Genomic DNA, 19,749 nt, shown 5'->3' with positions numbered 1-19,749 from the left:
ATGCCTGTAATCCCAGAATTTTGGGAGGCCAAGGCAGAAGGATCACTTTAGGACAGTTCAAGACCAGATTGGCTTAACGTAGGGAGATCCCATGTCTCTAAGAAAAGGAGAGGCCGGGCGCGGTGGTCACGCCTGTAATCCCAGCACTTTGGGAGGCCAAAGCGGGTGGATCACGAGGTCAAGAGATCGAGACCATCCTGGTCAACATGGTGAAACCCCGTCTCTACTAAAAATACAAAAAATTAGCTGGGCATGGTGGCGCGTGCCTGTAATCCCAGCTACTCGGGAGGCTGAGGCAGGAGAATTGCCTGAACCCAGGAGGCGGAGGTTGCAGTGAGCCGAGATCACGCCATTGCACTCCAGCCTGGGTAACAAGAGTGAAACTCCGTCTCAAACAAAAAAGAAAGAAAGAAAAGGAGAAAGGAAGAGAAAAGAGAAGGAGAAGAAAGAAAAGACCTAACAATCTCCTGTAAACCAAGCGATGACACAGCAGAGGGGGACAGCCTGGCAGGGCATGCCTACTTCCGAGTGGAATGCAGTACAGAGCACAGAGTCCCATATTTAGGGATGTGCCCAAAATGTCAACCGAAATACAGAAGTGAGAGTCTTTGAAACCTCTCACTTCTACTTTATAGGAAACATAGAAGATTAAAAAAAATGATGTAAAAGAATGCATGAGCAATCAGAAAAATCCAGAAACAGATTTTATTAGGTTGGTGCAAAAGTAGTCATGGCTTCTGCCATTAAAAGCCATTGATACAGCTGGGCATGGTGGTTCACACCTGTAATCCCAGCACTTTGGGAGGCTTAGGCGGGCAGATCACCTAAGGTCAGTAGTTCGAGACCTACCTGGCCAACATAGTGAAACCCTGTCTCTACTGAAAAAAACAACAATTAGTGGGACAGACGAGGTGGCAGGTGCTTGTAATCGCAGCTGCTTGGGAGACTGAGGCAGGAGAATCATTTGAAACCAGGAAATAGAGGTTGCAGTGAGCCAAGATTGCAGCACTGCACTCTGGGCTAGTGACAGCAAGACTCCGTCTCAAAAAAAAATTAAAAAGTTGATGTCATAGTAGGCAGGTAGGGAATGGGCAGAGAGGACAGTAGAAACTGTTCTAATTTAACAAACTAAAGAGGTACAACAACCAAATATAATGCATAAAATTTGATTGGTACCTGGTTCCCAAAAGGAAGGTCATAAATGACAGTTCTGATTCAACTGGGGAAGTTTGAAAAATGATCTGGATATTAAATGTTAAAAAATTGTAATTCAATGTTCAGGTATAATGGTATTCTTATATAGGAAAATCTCCTCATTTTGTGGAGACATTCACTGAGGCATTTAGGGGTAAACTGTGCTGGTTCTGGAGCTTCTTGCAGCCCCCTTCCTCTCTCTTCCCTGCCAGTCCTTTCTTCTGTGACTGGTTCTCCTCATCCTCCTCTGCCCACCTCCAAAAAGCCAATGGCCCCAGCATCCAATCGGGCCCTGACCCTGTCATACTGTCCTCATTCTCGGGCTTAGATGAACCATCCTCACTGCTGCCACATGATTGGGGACAGGGGAAGAAGGGACAAAGGAGGCCCAACCTGGAATCAGTGAGACCTACATGGCTTCACGGCACACTAGCAAGCCACCTAACTGCTAAATTTATGTCACTCACTGGCAAAAGTGGGGTAGTGGAGACTAAGATGATCCAGGATAGCAGGCGGTGGAGCTAGGTAAGAGTAAAATCCCCAAAGTTGTCCTCAACTACAGCTCCTTAAATGAGAAAGAGTTCCATTAGCCAGCTCATCACAGGAACCACAAACCTCCTTTCCCCCAACACCCACACCAAACCATCACTGAGCTCTCACAATGTCACCTCCTCAGCATCTCTCAAATCCAGCTTCTTCCCCCATCACTGCCACAGTCCAGGCCTGGCCTGCCAGCATCTCTCACTGCATTAGGTCAGCCAGCATCCACTCAGGCAACCGCAGTCCACACAGAGCCATCTTTCCAACCATGATCTGATTAGGTCATGCTCCTTCCTAAAATCTTAGAGCAGTTGTATCCCACTACTCTGGGGGAAAACTGACAGAGCTCCCTAACGGAGCCTCTAACCCTCTCCAGTGTCAGGGTCACAACCAAGGGCTCCTGATGCTTGCCAGCCCTAACCACCATAGCTTTCTTTCAGCCCCACGATTTCCCCAAGCTCCCTCTTGCAACGGGGCCTTTGCATACCTCTTTGATCAGCAACCTCCTCCTCCACATTCTTTTATAAATCCTTTAAAACAAAAAAAAAAACTTCCATTTCGAGTTTAATGTGTTGCCATTCTTCTAACTACCTGATTTTCAGCATATCTTCTTTCCTAATATATGTATGTATCTTAAGCTACAAATTTCCCTCTAAACATGACTTCAGCTGTACCCCATTTTATATACATATATATATATTTGACGTTGTTCAACTCAAAATATTTAAGCTTTCTATGACTCGTAAGTTACTTAGATAACTAAAATTTCTAAATACATTGAGATTTTCTTTTTATTGATCCTGGCTTAATTCTATTGTTGTCAGAGAACATACTCTGTGTAATTTCAACTCTTTGAAAGTTGAGATTTGTGTTATGGCCAGCATATACTGAATTTCAACAAATGTGCCTGTGCCTTGGAAAAAAACTTAGATTCTACAATTTTTAGGTACAGTGTTCTATAGATTTCCATTAGGTCAAGTTTACTACTTGTGGCAGGTGCAGTGGCTCACACCTGTAATCCCAGCACTTTGGGAGGCCGAGGCAGGTGGATCACCTGAGGTCAGGAGTTCGAGACCAGCCTAGGCAAGATAGTGAGACCCCATCTCTACTAAAAATACAAAAATTAGCCAGGCATGGTGGTACACACCCGTAGTCCCAGCTACTCAGGAGGCTGAGGCAGGACAATCACTTGAACCTGGGAGGCGGAGGCTGCAGTGAGCCAAGATCATGCCACTGCACTCTAGGCTGGATAAAGAAAGCAAAACTCCATCTCTCAAAAAAAAAAAAGTTTAATACTTGTGTTGTTCAATTCTTCTACATTTTTACAAATTTGTCTACTTGATGTCTACAGCATGTGAGACAGGTATGTTAAAATATCTCAGTATGATTATAAACTCATATCCCTGAAAATTGTGTTAATTTTTTTTATATTTTGAAGTTATTAATTACAAATTTTAAGTTACTGTATCCAAAATGAACTTTTTTTTTTTTTTGAGACAGAATCTCATTTCATTGCCAGGCTGGAGTGCAGTGGTGCAAACTCGGCTCACTGCAACCTCCGCCTCCCGGGTTCAAGCAATTCTCCTGCGTCAGCCTCCTAAGTAGCTGGGACTACAGGTGTGCACCACCACACCCAGCTTATTTTTGTATTTTTACTAGAGACGGGGTTTCACCATGTTGGTCAGGATGGTCTCAATCTCTTGACCTCGTGATCCGCCCACCTCGGCCTCCCAAAGTGCTGGGATTACAGGCATGATCCCGGCCCAAAATGAACTTTTTATCATTTATTGGTATCATATCTTTATCTCTATTAATAATTTTGACCTTAAAATCTAATTGGATATTAAAATAGCTACACCAACTTTCTTTTGGTTAGTGTTCGCATAGTATCTTTTCCTATTCTTTTACTTTCCATCTTTTTATTTCCTTATGTTCTAAATGTATCTCTTTCAAATAGCCTAGTCAGGATTTGCTTTTGTATCCCATCTCACAATCTCTGTATTTTAACTGGAGCATTTAAGTCCACTTACATTTAATGTGATTTACTGATATACTGGGATTTAAGTCTACAAACTTACTATTTGCTTTTTCTCTTTGTCCCAGTTCTTCAATGGGGTCTCTCCTTTCTTGCCTTCTTTCAGATTTAGAATCTCTTTTTCTATTTTTCTTCCCCTTTAGCTTAGATATCACACATATCACAATGTTAGTGGCCACCACACAGATTACATATACCATGCATCCCGACTTGTCTAATATGATTGGATTTTTGTTCTTCTTCTGGGAAATGCAAAGACCTTAGAAAAGTTTTACTCCATTTGCCTCCTTTCTAACCGACATGACATGTTGTCACGAATTTTATCCTACATATTTTAAACACAACGGCATAAATTTTATAGTCAATAATCATTTGGTCTTTTCCACGCAGAGACCCTTTTTATGGGTCTCCATTCCTTCCTAAAACTCTAACGTTTAACATGAGCTTACTTTCCTTTAGCCAAAACAAACAAAAAATATTTAATATTTTTAAAAAATTCAGTGCGGGTCTGCTGGCAAAAAAATTGTCTTTGTTTATATGAAAATGTCTTTACTTCAACTATATTTTCTGAAGGACATTTTTGCTGCACACAGAATTCTGGGTCCTCAGTCAGTTTCTTTGAGCACTTAAATGTCAATAGGCTTTTGGTTTCCATTGTTTCTGTTAAGAACACAGCTGTCATTCTTTTTTTTGTTGAGGTGGAGTCTTGCTCTGTCGCCCATGCTAGAGTGCAGTGGCACGATCTCGACTCCTTGCAGCCTCCGCCCTTCTCTCTCTCTCTCTCTCTATCTGTGGTTTTCAGCAGTGCTATAGTCATCGGCTGCTTAACAATGAGGATATATTCTGAGAAATGCACTGTTAGGTGATTTCATCCTCTGTGAACATCATAGAGCGTACTTTCACCAACCTAGATGGTACACACCTAATCTGTATGGCATAGTCTATTGCTCCTAGACTACAAAGCTGTCTAGCACGTGCCTGTGCTGACACTGTAGGCAACTATAACTCAATGGCAAGCATTTGTGTATCTAAATATAACTAAACATAAAAGGTACAGTAACAATATGTCATCAAAGATTTTAAATGGTACACCTGTATAGGGTACTTAGCATAACTGGAGATGCAGGACTGGCAGTTGCTCTGGATGAATGAGTGAGTGACTGGTGAGTGACCGTGATGGTCTACGACATTACTGACCAGTACTGTGTGCTTTATCAACACTGTACTCTTAGGCTACACTACATTTTTTTCAAAGATTTTCTTTCTTCAATAACAAATTAACCATAGCTTACTGTAACATTTTTACTTCATCAACTTTCAAATTTTTTACTCTTTTGTAGTTACACTTAGCTTGAAACACACACACATTATAAAGCTATACAAAAGTATTTTCTTCATATTCTTATTCGATAACCTTTTCTTCTATGTTTAATTTTTTAAATTATTTTACTTCTTAAATATTTTTGTTAAAAACTAAGAAACAGGCCTGGCATGGCAGCTCATACCTGTAATCCCAATACTTTGGGAGGCCGAGGCGGGCAGATTGCCTGAGCTCAGGAGTTCAAAAACCAGCCTGAGCAACATGGCAAAACCCCATCTGTACTAAAAATACAAAAAATTAGCTGGGTGTGGTGACAGGCCCCTGTAACCAGTTACTCAGGAGGCTGAGGCAGGAGAATTGCTTGAACCCGGGAGGTGGAGGCTGCAGTGAGCAGAGATGGCACCACTGTACTCCAGCCTGGGGACAAAGTGAGACTCTGTCTCAAAAACAAAACCAACCAACAAACAAAAAACAAGAAACAAACACACACATTAGCCTAGACCTACAGAGAGCTAGAATCATCAATATCATTGTCTTCTACCTCCACACCCAACCCCACTGGAAGGTCTTCAGGGACAATGACAGGCATGGAGCTGTCACCACCTATGGTAACAATGCCTTCTTCTGGATACCACTTGAAGGACCCTCTTGAGGCTGTTTTACAGTTTGGTGTTTTTGCTGTAAGTAGGAGGAATATACTCTAGTAAAAAGTATAGACAGTAAATACATAAACCAGTAACATCGTTGCTTAGTATTATTATCAATCATTAGCACTATATATAGTTGCATGTGCTATCCTTTTCTACCACTGGCATCACCACAAACCACACATAGGTAATTCATTGCCCTACAACATTACAACAGCTACCATGTCACTAGGCAACAGGAATTTTTCAGCTCCATTATAATCTTATGGAACCACCTTTGTCCATGTGGACCACCATCCAGAAACATCATTACGCAGCACAGGGGTGTATCAGGAATTGATTAGATGTGATTTTCTTTGAGTTCACACAGCTATTGAATCTGCGGACGGTACCTTTTATTTGTTGTGGGAAAGTCTCAGGCATTATCTTTCCTTTTTTTTTTGAGATGGAGTTTCACTCTTGTTGCCCAGGCTGGAGTGCAATGGCGCCGTCTCAGCTCACTGCAACCTCTGCCTCCTAGGATCAAGTGATTCTCCTGCCTTACCCTCTCGAGTAGCTGGGATTACAGGTGCTTGCCACCAAGCCTGGCTAATTTTTGTATTTTTAGTAGAGACGGGGTTTCACCATGTTGGTCAGGCTGATCTTGAACTCCTGACCTCAGGCAATCTGCCCACCTCAGCCTCCCAAAGTGCTGGGATTACAGCTGTGAGCCACCACACCCAGCCAAAAAAAGAAAATTCTAAAATTGAAAAACATAATAATTGAAATTAACCAAAAGAAGAACAGATTAGACCCAGGCTAAAAAAAATCTTGTGACTCAGAAGAGAACTCAGAAGAAAATACCCACAAAGAAGCCTGGAGACATAAAAAAATGAAAAAATTTAGAGAGGGTGGGAGACAGATACAGTAAAAGGTCTAACTTGTGTTTAATTGTCACAAGAGAGGAGAGAGAAAATTTAGTGAGACTGTCTCAAAAATAAATAAATAAAATAAAAAATAAAAAAATAAAATGTTCCTTGTGGGCAAATTAAAAAAAAGAAAAAAATACGACCAGGCGCGGTAGCTCAAGCCAGTAATCCTAGTACACTTTGGGAGGCCAAGGTGGGTGGATTACCTGAGATCAGGAGTTCAAGACCAACCTAACCAACATGGTGAAACTCTGTCTCTACTAAAAATACAAAATTAGTCAGGCAAGGTGGCGCATGCCTGTAATCCCAGCTACCAGGGAGGCTGAGGCAGGAGAATCACTTGAACCCAGGAGGCAGAGGCTGTGGTGAGCTGAGATGGTGCCATTGTACTCCAGCCAGGGCAACAAGAGTGAATCTGTCTAAAAAAAAAAAAAAGTCTAGTATTTTTAGTGAGTTCTATGCCAGTACAGCCTAGGACTTTCATTTGGTTCTTTTTTATAGTTGCTAGTTCTCTGCCCAAACTCTCAATTTGATCTCATATCTCGTTAAACACAATATGCAGAGTCGTTTTAAAGTCTGTGCCTGGTATCTGGAAGCCCTGCTGATCTGTCTATAGTCTGCTGTTTCTATTGGTTTTAACTCAAGTGCCTTGCCTCCCTCGGTGTCTATTTTTTTTATTACATGCACAATAATGAATTTACAAACAGACTTGTGAAAGTCATTAGAGGTCTCAAATGATGATATCTCCCTCTAGAGAAAATTAAAGTTTGTTTTCATGGGGAATGTGGAGACACTAGTGCACTGGAAGTAATTTCAGAGAACTGAGGTGATCTGAAGCAGGACTGCAGTCCTTTCAATCTTACTTCTGGCTCATGCCCATTCCTTGGAAGTGGCTTCTTGGGATGCCAGTGCAAATTTTGAGAGGAGGTGTCACCCAGGATACTTGCCCTTTGGCAGAACCTGACCCTTCAGCCCTCCTAAAGCACTGGGACCGTCTGACAGATAACCGAGCTCAGCCTCTCGGCTCCCATGTTTGTTTGGTTCATAACCTTGTGTTTGTTCCCTAGGACTGCCACAAACTTCAAGGCTTAAAGCAAAAATTTACCATCTCACTGCTCTGGGGACTGGAAGTCTGAAATCCCGGGATCAGCAGGGCCGCACTCCCTCTGCAGGCTCTAGGGAGATTCCATCTGTCACCTCTTCCAGCTTCCAGTGGCCCCAGGCATTCCTAGGTTCTCGGCAACAGAACTCTAATCTCTGGCTCTGTTTTCCCTTAACCTTTTTCTCCAAGTGTCTTTCTGTTCAAATCTCCCTCTCCTTTCTCTTATGAAGACACCGACATTTGAGTTACAGTTTCTCCTAAATTCACCATGATTTACTCTCAAAATCTTTAATTAGCAGGAGGATCGCTTGAGCCCAAAAGCTCGAGGCCAGCATGCGGAATACAGTGAGACCCCATCTCAAAAGGAAAAGTTTTAGTCAGGCACAGTGGCTCATGTCTGTAATTCTAGCACTTTGGGAAGCCAAAGTGAGAAGATCACTTGAGCCCCGCTTGAGCCCAAGAGTTTGAGACCCTAAGCATGGGCAATGTAGTGAGACCTCCGTCTCCACAAAAGAAATGTTTTTAATTAGCCAGGAGTGGTAGAACACATCTGGAGTCCCAGCCACTCAGATGACTGAGGCAGGAGTGCCTGAGGTGACTGAGGCAGGAGTGCCTGAGCCCAGCCGGAGACTGCGGTATGGCACTGCACTCTAGCATGGATGACCAAGCGAGACCCTGTCTCAAAAAAAAAAAAGAAAGAAAGAAAACATTTTTAAAAGGCATTTAACTAATATCTAATTATATCTGCATCCTGAAGTTCTAGGCGGACCAAATTTGGTGGAAATGCCAAACCCACTACAGATTCCAAAGTCAAAAGCAGCCCCAAACACCACGCTTACTCCACAGATCTTCAGCCTCCCCAGAGCCCCGTCCAGAAGTTCAGCATCATCTCATCAGCAGATTGTGCTTGGCAGAACGGCTCCTCTGGTACTCAGCCCACCACCACCAGAGGCAGAAGTCACTGTTCCCTGCTCACCTTTCAGACCTCAGCCAGCCACTCCCTCAAAAAGCCCTTCCCAGACCTCCCTGCCAGGTCAAATTCACCTGTGACGTCCTCTCAAAGCACTCTGGCCTTCTCCTGAGCAGCACCGGTCCCCATCACAACTTTACATCAACCACGTGATTGTTTTATTAAGGTCTTCCAGTCAATCATCTCCAGGAATCCTTTTTGTGGTTGTTGCTCATTAAGACATCCCCCCTGCCGTGCCTCACACAACAATCAGCAATGTTAAGATCTCGAATATTTGCTGTTAAACTGGACCAGTGAAATAAAAAATACAATACCTAGCCCATGGTATTCCCGCTAGCAATCAGTAAATTAACAATTTCTTTAAAAATGGTATTTGTTAATTTTCAGCCAGATTTGTTTTTATTTGCTCTTCTGGAGGCCAGAGATGCAGACTCCCTCAGACCAGCTTGAACTGGAGAAAAATGGAGTCAGGGAAATGATTCCTATCTGGAATACAAAAAGAATAATCAGAAAGACAAAAAATAATCAAAAGTAACCATTTAGTGACCACTTTATACATCAGCCACTATGTTAAGTGTCCCACACAGATGATCCCATTTCATTTCATGAGTTAACATCACCATTCCTACTTTATGGATATAGCAACCGTTATTTCTATTTTACAGACACGGAAACTGAGCCTTGGGAACACACAACTAACATTTACTGTCACTACAACCAATCCAAGAACTAGTATTTTCCATGTTTACAGATGAGGAAACCAAATCTTAAGGGAGGTTTAGACACCCTGTCCACAATCACACACTTCATAACTAGAAGAGCAGGGTCTGAAGTGACTTCATCTGACCCCAAGTTTAGACTCTGAAATCCAACTAAACCCTTTTACATTACTTCATACCTACTAGGATGGTTACTATCCAAAGACAGATAATAACAGGTACTGGCAAGGATGGGGAAAAACTGGAACCCTCCTCATACACAGCTGGTGGGAATGTAAAATGGTACAGTAGTGTCACCATATGGCCCAGCAATTCCACTCCTCGGTATACAGCCACGATAAATGAAAACTATGTCCACACAAAAACATGTACATGAATGTTCTCGGCAGCATTATCCAGAATAGCCAAAAAGTAGAATAACCCAGTGCCCATCAGCTGACAAATGGATAAATAAAATACAGTATATCTGTAGAATGGAATATTACCCAGTAATAAAAATGAAGTACTGCTACATGCTAGGGCATGGATGAACCTTGAAAATATTATGCTAAGTGAAAGAAGCCAGACCACATATTATATGCTTCTATTTACGTAAAATGACCAGAATCAGCAAACACAGAGACAGAAAGTAGATTCCAGTTGCCTACAGTTGGGGGTGGGGTGGGCAGTGAGAGGAAATGAAGTGATGAAAATGTTCTGAAAATGATTGTGGTGATGGTTACACAACTGTGAATACACTAAAAGCCACTGAACTATATGCTTTAAATGAGTGACTTGTCTGCTATGTGAATTATATCGAATAAAACTGGGGTGTATTTTATTTAAGTTTTTTATGACTTAAACCTAATTTTAAGGTACTAGTCTTCATTTCACAATGGAAAAAAAATGCTTTGTTTAAATTTAAAATCAGGAATCCAAGCACTTTCATGCTCATATCCAAAATAATGTTAACTTCTTAGAAACGTTTAAACAAATTAAACTCTTTTAACTGATAGCTTCACAGAATTACACAGTTCTTTACTGAAATTTCAAAATACCTTATAATGTGCTAGTGAAGGTACTGGTTGGTGCGTTAGCTCCATTTTCTTCTTTTCCATTCTAGCTATGCAGTTCTACAGAGTCATTACAGTGTACTATGGCCAGGAAATACAAATGAAGTAATGTCTCTGCTGGGGACAGTTTCAACTCTAAAGAGTTTGAACATATTAAAAAATCAGACATGCAGGAAATGCTAAACTGATAAATGGCCATCACAAATCTGCACACATCAAATTTTCAGTATGCTAAAGACTTATAACCTGAAGAAAGATCTGGAGTTCGGAGAGGCTTCTCTTACATGTGTGCCCTGTTCTAAGTGTGGCCCATGGACCAGCAGCATCAGCATCTTCTGGGAGCTTGTTAGAAATGCACATTCTGCAGGGCGCAGTGGCTCAAGCCTGGGAGGCTGAGGTGGGTTTACTGCTTGAGCCCAGGAGTTTGAGACCAGCCTAGGCAACATGGTGAAACTCCATCTCTACAAAAATTAGCCAGGCATAGTGGCATGGGCCTCTAGTCCCAGCTATTCAGGAGGCTGAGGCAGGAAAATCACTTGAACCCAGGAGGCAAAGGTTGCAGTAGCTGACATTGCACCACTGCATTCCAGCCTGGGTGACAAAGTGAGACCCTGTCTCAAAAAAAAAGAAAGAAATGCACATTCTAAGGCCCCACGCTAGACCTACTCAACCACAGTCATCATTTTAACAAGATCCCTAGGGGATGTGTCTTGCACCTTAAAGGGAATTTGAGGAGCACTGTCCTAAGGAAATTTTTTTTTTTCTTAAGACAGCTCTGGCTTGCACTAGACTAATATTTTTTAAGTCTGACATACACACAGTTCTGGTCCTGGGCCAGCTGGTCCTCAGATCCATTCTTTGTCCTTCTGCTTCAGTCCAAGTTGTGGAGGGGGTGACCCTGGCAAGGCCAGGGTTCCCAGGCAAGAGGGGAACAGTACATCTGCAGCAGCAGCTGCGCCCTTGCAAGGCTTCAGCCACTGCCAGATGGACCCCCCTGTGACCCCAGTTTTTGGTGGGTGACAGCTGTCCCTGGAAACTGAAATGCCACCTCCTTCCTTCACCCTCCAGCTTAGGGGTGGCAGTGGTTTCCTGCTTGCTGCCTCATCTCCGGCTTGCCTCACTGCAGCTGCATTTTCAGTTCTTCCACCACCTGTGTGACCACTCCCCTATGTTACATTCCTTCTGTTCTAAATACTTAAAGTTCTGTTTTTTTTTTTAGACTCAGACTGCTACTCCATACCATTCTGGATATTTCTATTATGTACCATAGATACCAGAAAATTTTGTGAATGGCTTATCTGCTGGGGAAAAAAAATGGAGCTATTGCACAGTCAACCTCGAATTCCCACATTCTGACAATCTCTTAACAACTCAGAAGAAAAATCAGCCTTAAGCTATCTGTACAGCAGATGTGACTGTATTCAGAAACTCTAAGTCCTCAGGGTGTATTTTTAACAGTCTACCCATCACTCCTCCTCAACCAGAACAGCTGGTATAGCAGCTATTGTTTTAGGAGAAAAAAGAAGGAAAGCAAAAACACCTCCTAACGAACAAAATTCTGAACTAGCACTGGAATCTCCCAGGAATCAAATCTCTCTCCACACAATCTTGATCTTAATCAACCTTGTAAATCACATGATCTACCCCACACCGGGCAGTACCTTGCCTGGGCAACAGGAGAAAGCAACTCCTATCAGTACCATTCAGGGTTATTCGGAGACCTTCCCAAAAGCACAACTGATCCACCACCCCCAGGCATTGAACAATACTTTGTGGCCACCTCTTGCCCAAAGCCAAAATGTCAACCCTTCAAAGAACCAGCTCTTCGAAATTCAGCCCCCACCTACCCTTCCAACCTCTAAGTCTACTCAACGTGCTCCACCTTCTGGCCCAACTTCTGATCATTTCCCTGGCACAATGTTCAAATATGTGGAAAGCCATTTCTCACCCACTTAGCCTGGCGAACTCTGTATCCCCCAAGACCTCACCTTAAAGGAAACCCCTCCTGCCTCCCCAGGGCAGGTCTTTGCCCCAAGTTTCCACACTACTTATAATGTTGTCATGTCAGGTGCACAGGTATCCATCTCCCCACTAAACTGAGAACCCCTAGGTGTAGAAACTGCGAGAACCCCTAGGTGTAGAAACTGCGTTCTATCTTAAGATCCTGACCATGGTTCCAATCCAGATCCACATTTATGACCTGTGACACCCTGGGCAAGTCATGTCACCTTGACTCTATTTCTATTCCAATTTCAAAAGACGGCGATGGCAGCATCTAACTCACTGGGTTCTCACCAGTACTAATAAGCTAACCACGTGAAGCGCTGTAACACTAACCCAAGAAAGAGCCTGGCACGTAGAAGGCATTGAAGAATTGTTATTTGCCATTGCTATCAGTATTATTACTACTGCTACGGTTATACCCGGAACAAAGCAGGTGTTCAGTACCTACTTTATGAATAAATGGAGCACTTCACAACAAACCTGTTTGTAACATGTTAGGACCTCAGGTTCCCCCATCGCAGGTATCAAAGGCTGACAGAAGAGAAAGCTCCCACGGTGAAGGGACCGGCTGAACCTAACCCGCCCTGGAGGAAAAGCGCACTGCAGCAGCAGGAGAAAGTCCGTGCCAACCGGATCTGCCAGCGCTGCCCCACGGAACCAGCCTGCTCTTGGCCACCTGTCCTGCCACCTGCTTGAGGACAGGACGCAGGGTTCTAACGGGGAGACCTCACCTGGAGCAAAAAACCGTAAGCAGTTTTCAATAGGAAGCACAATGGTAAAACAAACGGTGCAACTTTCCTCCTGCAAAAAGGACGTGCGTCTTTATCTAATATTTAGCGTCCAGAGTTCTCCGTGGAGAGTTGGGTGCCAAGCGGGTGCGCGGTCCCAGCTTTCCAGAGAGAGACGGTCAGGAAACGGGCATCCCTTCCTTCCCTTTTGGGATGAAGGGGTGAAGGGGTGATTCCCTCGCACCAGGGTCCGAGCGGACTTCTGAGGGCACCACAGGGAAGTCTGCAGGGCACTCGCAGAACACCATCCGACCGCTCCTGAGAAGCGTGCAGAGCCGGGGTTTGGGGACCGCGCAAGCCCGCGGGGCGCAGCCGGGAGTCCCCGCGTGGGACCCGCTCGGTGGCACGAACGCAGCCCCCTGCATCTAGGCCTCAGTTTCCTCCTGGTCCTCGCGGCCCACTTCGGCGCGCGCCCCCCGCCCAGCGCGCGGCCCCCTGGGGCGCCCACCTGCGCGCCCCCAGCCCGGCCCTGCCGCCACCCGCCGTCCGTCGGGGGCCACGCTCTCGGCCCGGGACGCCGGCCAGTTACCGCGGCGGGGCGCGCTCGACCGGGGCAGTGACGCCCACGGGACCCTGGGCCGGGCCGGGCCTGGGCGGCCGCTCGGGCAGAACCACGGGCCTCCGCCGGGGCTGCCGCGGCGTGAGGGGCGCGCGCCCGGGCCGCCGCGTCGCGGGCTCACCTTCTGTCGGATCTGGCCCGACGTGGACACCTTGCGGATGAGCTTCTGCGGGGAGCCGGGCTCCGCCTCGGGCTCGCTGTCCGACGACTCCTCGGGCGGCGGCGGCGGAGACGGTTGCGGCGGACCCGGCGGAGGGGCGCCCGCCGCCGCCGCCATGCTGCCGGGCCAGCGCGCGCACCGCGGGCGGGGGCGGGGCGGGGCCGGCGGGAGGGGCGGGGCCGAGGGCGGGCCGGGCCGGGGGCGGTGGGGGCGGCCTCCCGCCTCTCCCCGCCGCGCCCCCTGCCGGCCGTGCGCGCAGCTGCAGACGGAACCGCCCGACCCCTCCCCACCCCCACCTGAGGCGTCGCGGGGCCATCCCCACCCACCTCTCCGGGCCGTGGCTTCTGTGTGTTCTACCTGGGACGCGGTTTATGTTCTTCCGTTTTTGTGTTCATTTCTTAAAACATCTCTATTTTTCCCCCATTAGAATGTAGGTAACCCTTGGGAGCCCAGGGCCGCATCTGTCCTGCCCAGCCTTGCGTGGCCGAGTTTGGGGGGAGCTCGAATGCAGATGCGTGGGGAAAAGAGACCCCGATACTCGAACGGGCCTCGGGGCGCCAGTACGGGGATGCAGCGCTTTATCTGGGAAGGCTTCCTGGAGAAAACGGTTCTTAAGAAGAGATGGAAAATGTGAGCTGGAGTTGTGACTAGGAAGAGATCAGATTTATGCAAAGGCCTGGAGGCAAGAAAGAACAAGTGTGGCGGGCGGGGGGAGGGAGAAAGGGAAGCTGGTGCTTAGAGCAAGAAAAACGACATTCAGATGTGAGCCGTGGGGCGGGCAGGTCAAAGCGGGCTTTGGAAAGCAGATAAGGGGTTGAGGGCAGCCGGAGGCCCTTGAGGGATTTAACCCTGGGCGGGGCTGGGTTTTGAAGTAATCAGGGCAGGTGGAAGCCCTGGATTACCGTGAGGCTGACAGAGGCGTGCATTAAGATCCAGGTGGGGAGTGACCAGCGACTGAAGAGAGAGGTGACCAGAACGAGCCCCATGTTTCCCAGGGGGGCTGCTGGATAGGGTGTGGGTGGGGTCCAGACATGCTCAGGGCAGAAGAGGAGGAAGTGGCGCTGGAGATAAGATCCACTGAGTTTTCGGTGCCATCCAGGTGGAGCAGGGCTTGGTGCCATCCAGAGGAAATGCTGTCCACCTGTCTCCCCTGCTCTGAGGGGCAAATCAGTAAGAGCTGCCCAGGTGTGCCCTCATCCCATCAAAGGGCTGCTGCTAGAGACCCTGCCTGCCAGTCAGCATGCGCTCGCCCCACTACCCTGGGCAGTGAACAGGGGCTGCAGAGTAACATCTGGCATGGGGACTTGGCCAGGGAAATGGCCTCACCGCCGGACAGAAGAGGACAAGGCCTAAAACAGGAACAGACTGGGACAGGCCAAAGGCCCCAGGGTACACCGAGTGCTATAGCCACCAGCCACACGTGACTACTTAAACTTCAATTAGTTAAAATTAAGCATTCAGTTCCTCAGTTGCACAGGCCACATTTCAAAGGCTCAGTAGCTGTATGTGGCTTAGCAGCTGCCACGCTGGATAGCACAAATATAGAACACTTCTTCCGTCCCCACAGAAAGTTCTGCAGCACACAAGGATAGTGACAGCTCCAGTCCCGGGCACCCAGGACACGCCAGATACTTGGCCAGCAATTCCAGTCCTCACGCAAGCCCCACAGAGCAGGAGTGATGGTCTTATTCTGGAGAGGAAGGCTCCCTGAAGCCTGAGGTCCAGAGACCTTCCCCAAAGCATGCCAGAGGCAAGATTTGAACCCAGACCATGTGATTCCCCAAGCCCTTGGTGCTGCAGGGTTAGCGCACCCAGGAAGCTGAGCCCTGAAGAAGCTCATCGTAGGGAAGAGAAGAGAAAGGCACTGTCACGGCCAGGCGTGGTGGCTCGTGCCTATAATCCCAGCACTCTGGGAGGCCGAGACGAGTGGATCACTTGAGGTCAGGAGTTCGAGACCAGCCTGACGAACATGTAGAAACCCCATCTCTACTAAAAATACAAGAATTAGCAGGGTGCAGTGGCTCATGCCTGCAATCTCAGCTACTTGGGAGGCTGAGCCAGGAGAATCGCTTGAACCGGAGAGGCAGAGGTTGCAGTGAGCCAAGATCATGCCACTGCACTCCAGCCTGGGCAACAGGAGCGAAACTCAATCTCAAAAAAAAAAGCACTGTCACATGCTGAACTGTGTCCTCCCGTAATTCGTGTGTTGAAGTCCTAACCCCCAGGACCTCATCACGTGACTGTATTTGGAGCTAAGATTTTCAAAAAGGTAATGAAATTAAAATGAGGTCTCGGGGCTGGTCCCTAATCCAGTATGACTGGCGTCCTCATAAGAAGAGAGGATGAGGACACAGACACGCACTGAGGGCAGCGCCTGTGAAGACACAGGGAGAAGATGGCAGCTACAAGCCAAGGAGAGAGGCCTCGATGGAACCCCAGCTGCCAACACTGTGATCTTGGACTTCCAGCCACCAGAACTGAGAGTGTCAATTCCTGTAATGGAAGCAGCCCAGCCTGTGGTGCTGTGCTCTGGCAGCCCTGGGGACCTCATGCAGGCGCCAAGGGCTTGGGCCTCCCCACAGAGTTGGGACTCTTGTATCTGCTAACTACACGTAGAGTGATACACAGAGGCAAACCCCTGGGGGTCTGCAAGACGGAGGAGGGGTGGGGACGCACAGGGGAAGAAAGAGTTTGTTCCTCGGGGGAGCCAGGTGACCTGAGCGGGGTTTGGGATTGGAATGGAGAGGCCTTATATGAAGGGAGCTTCCCAGGAAAACACAAAAAGGGGGAGGCTACCCCCTACCAGGTGAGCAGAGAGGGTGATGAGGGATTTAGGTGAAGCCAGTGGCAAGGTGGTGGCAGGAGGCCAGGAGGTGAGCAGCCACGCCAGGATGAAGAGCAGCCTCTGTGTCCTGCTCTGGGGCAAGGACTTCAATCTCATGGACACTGGAGCTGCCGAGGGGGTTTTGGAAAGCAGAGGAACTCATGTTTCTGGGCAGAAAATGACCGAGGGGAGAAAAAACTAGAAACAGGGGGACCATTAAAATGCTATTGCCTGCACCTGTTAGGAGCTCAGGGGACATCTGGGCTCCAGAACTCATCATTGTAGAGGCAAGAAGGCAAGGGCATGAACGCGACGTTTAAGAAGCAGAAACCGTGGCTGGAGAGGAGGAAATCTGCAATTACCAGAAAGTACTGAGATTGTCACAGCCAAGAGGAGCCAAGGAGACATGATGACTAAACGTCATGTGGGATCCTAGATGGGATCCCAGAACAGAAAAAGGACATTAGGTAAAAGCTGAGGAAATTGGAATTCACTGTGGGGCATTAGTTTAATAATAGTGTGTCAATACTGATTCCCGGTGGGAGGAGGGTGAGGATGGAAGCGCATCCTAGTGGGGATGAGTATGCTGATTCTTCGGTGACAAAAGTGTGTGTACACCAGACCCCCATTACATGCAATTTACCCATGTAACAAAGCCGCACATGGACCTACCTGCCCCCGGACCTAAATCATAGAAATATATGTCTATTTTACTGGAAACAAAATTTGAGTCGTTCAGTGTGGCATATGTGCCCTAGTAATGCAAAACGCTAATAATAGGGGCTTCTTTCTGGATGTGGAGTGCCTCAATATAACATCTTTGCAACTTTTCTGTAAATCTAAAACTATTCCAAATAAAAAGTGTATTAAAAAAAAAAAAAAAAAGATTAGGCTTGGTAAGAATGATGTTCTTAAAGAAAACTCTGGCCTAAACGTTCTTTGATGACGAAGCAGCTTCTTTGTTCTCGAGGTGAGCGCGCAGTGCGGTTCCCCTGGAGATCTCAGAAAGGGCTGAGACATCAACTCCCCCAAAGCCGCCGCCTGGAAGAGCACATTCCCTCCGGTGCCTCTTTAATGAATGAGTCATGCTATGAATCATCTCTAACGACAGTCACTCCCTGAGCTTACCCCACCTTGAGGGCATATCAAGGTGGCAGTAATAACACACTTCACGTCCAACCTAATCCTTCTTCGTGATGTGTCAGTGAAGAGGCACAACTCTTGTCAGAAAGAACCGCTTCACACTGGAGAATATAAACGGGAAACTTGAAAACGTGGGAATCATCCGATTTTTACCTTGAACTAGGGTCATGATTGACATTTGGAGCAGGACATTTCTCCACTGCCTGTGACACATAGCTTCTGGTCCCCAAGCATGCGAAAACCAAAAATCACCGCACACATTTCCAAACGTCCCCAACTCCCACCTCCCACCTGCCCTACTCCTGGAAGATCAGTAATTGGGACTCAGTCCTGTGAAATTAAACTGTTTTAAATGTTACAGGAGGAGCAAAACAGACACCCTAAAAAGAAATTAACTACACGTGTGACAAAATTGTAGAGAACTAAATCCACACACTAGTCCAAGTCCAGTTGTGGAGATGTGAGTCAGATGGGTAGACTGCACCCATGTTGATACCCCGGTGTGATATCGTACTTGTAGCTTTACGCAATGTGGCCGCTGGAGGAAATTGGGTAAAGGGTTCCTAGGTTCTCTCTGTATTACTCCTTACAACTGCATGTGAATCTGCAATTATCTCAATGAAAATTTACTTCGGGAGGCTGAGGCAGGCAGATCACGAGGTCAGGGGTTTGAGACCATCCTAACCAACATGGTGAAACCTTGTCTCTACTTTAGAAAAGAAAAGAACAATTCTTTCTTTTTTTTCTTTTGCTTTTTTTGACACAGAGTCTCCCTCTGTTGCCCAGGCTACAGTGCAATGGCACAATCTCAGCTCACTGCAACCTCTGCCTCCCAGTTCAAGCGATTCTACTGCCTCAGCCTCCCGAGTAGCTGGGATTACAGGCACCTACCACCATGCCCACCTAATTTTTTGTATTTTTAGTAGAGACAGGGTTTCACCATGCTGGCCAGGCTGGTCTCAAACTCCTGACCCCGTCATCCGCCTACCTCGGCCTCCCAAAGCACTGGGATTACAGGCGTAAGCCACTGCGCCTGGCCTGAAAATTTCAATGGAAAAAAAATAGCAAGGAGAATTATTGAATCCTAAATGCTAATCTCCTGCCCCCCACCCCCAGCACACACTCTACCAAACTCTCCTACTTCCATTCAGCACCATAAGGTGGGCAAAGCTCTACTTATAGACTCAGGGACACCAGCATTCAAGCCTTAACTCTCACTAGCTGTGTGACCTTGCATGAGGTACATAACCTCTCTGAACCCCAATTTCCTTGTCTAATGAATGAGAATGACGCTACTGATTTACAAGCACTATTGGAATGGTTAGGTGTCAGATGTGAAGTTCTTGGCACAAGCCAGGCGCTCCATCAATGGCAGGGATCCCCCTTCTCCAGCCCTTAGAACTTTCTCTGTGCAGCACTTTCAACTGCTGTTACCCCATTTCTTGCACTGCACCTGTCCCAAAAACTCTGGGCCACATATTCAACCTGCACACAGACTTCCTGCCTCCTGATACCAAGGGACACTACATGCCAGTAGACAGCCCAACAAATGCGTAGGCTGAGCTGAGCCAAGGTTCCACATCCCGCTCAGGGCAGCTGGCTGCTCACTTCCTTCCCCAACTCCCTCCCCAGGGTGGCCAGCTGCAGGCCATAAAAAAGCCAGCACCTGGAGGGCGTATCGGGACGTTCTGGCACCAAAATAACTTGGAGGGCAAGGCCTGTTCTGACCTCTGGTCTCCAGGGATTGGTCTTCCAGCCCTTCCCTCCGGCTGTCTCACCCACA

General features: G+C 47.0%; 1 protein-coding gene across 4 annotated transcripts in view; it reads right to left on the bottom strand.

The window, feature by feature from the left end:
* DGKD (diacylglycerol kinase delta) overlaps positions 1-19,749 on the bottom strand; it is a 118,415-nt gene that overhangs the window by 97,738 nt on the left and 928 nt on the right. For 3 of the 4 annotated variants that reach the window (XR_013519164.1, XM_035306090.3, XM_054258061.2), the window contains exon 1: positions 13,961-14,127. The exons of the other annotated variant lie outside the window; for it this stretch is intronic. Coding sequence is in view for 2 of the 3 variants with exons in the window: in XM_035306090.3 (XP_035161981.2) it covers positions 13,961-14,116 (156 nt within the window). In the remaining variant the exon portion in view is untranslated. Of the gene's footprint in view, positions 1-13,960; positions 14,128-19,749 lie in introns of those variants that run through there. 4 annotated transcript variants of the gene reach the window in all.

Source organism: Callithrix jacchus, chromosome 6, assembly GCF_049354715.1.
Source record: "Callithrix jacchus isolate 240 chromosome 6, calJac240_pri, whole genome shotgun sequence".
NCBI lineage: Eukaryota > Metazoa > Chordata > Mammalia > Primates > Cebidae > Callithrix > Callithrix jacchus.
Note: the sequence above shows the minus strand (reverse complement) of the source record. Positions and strands in the feature narration are given on the sequence as shown.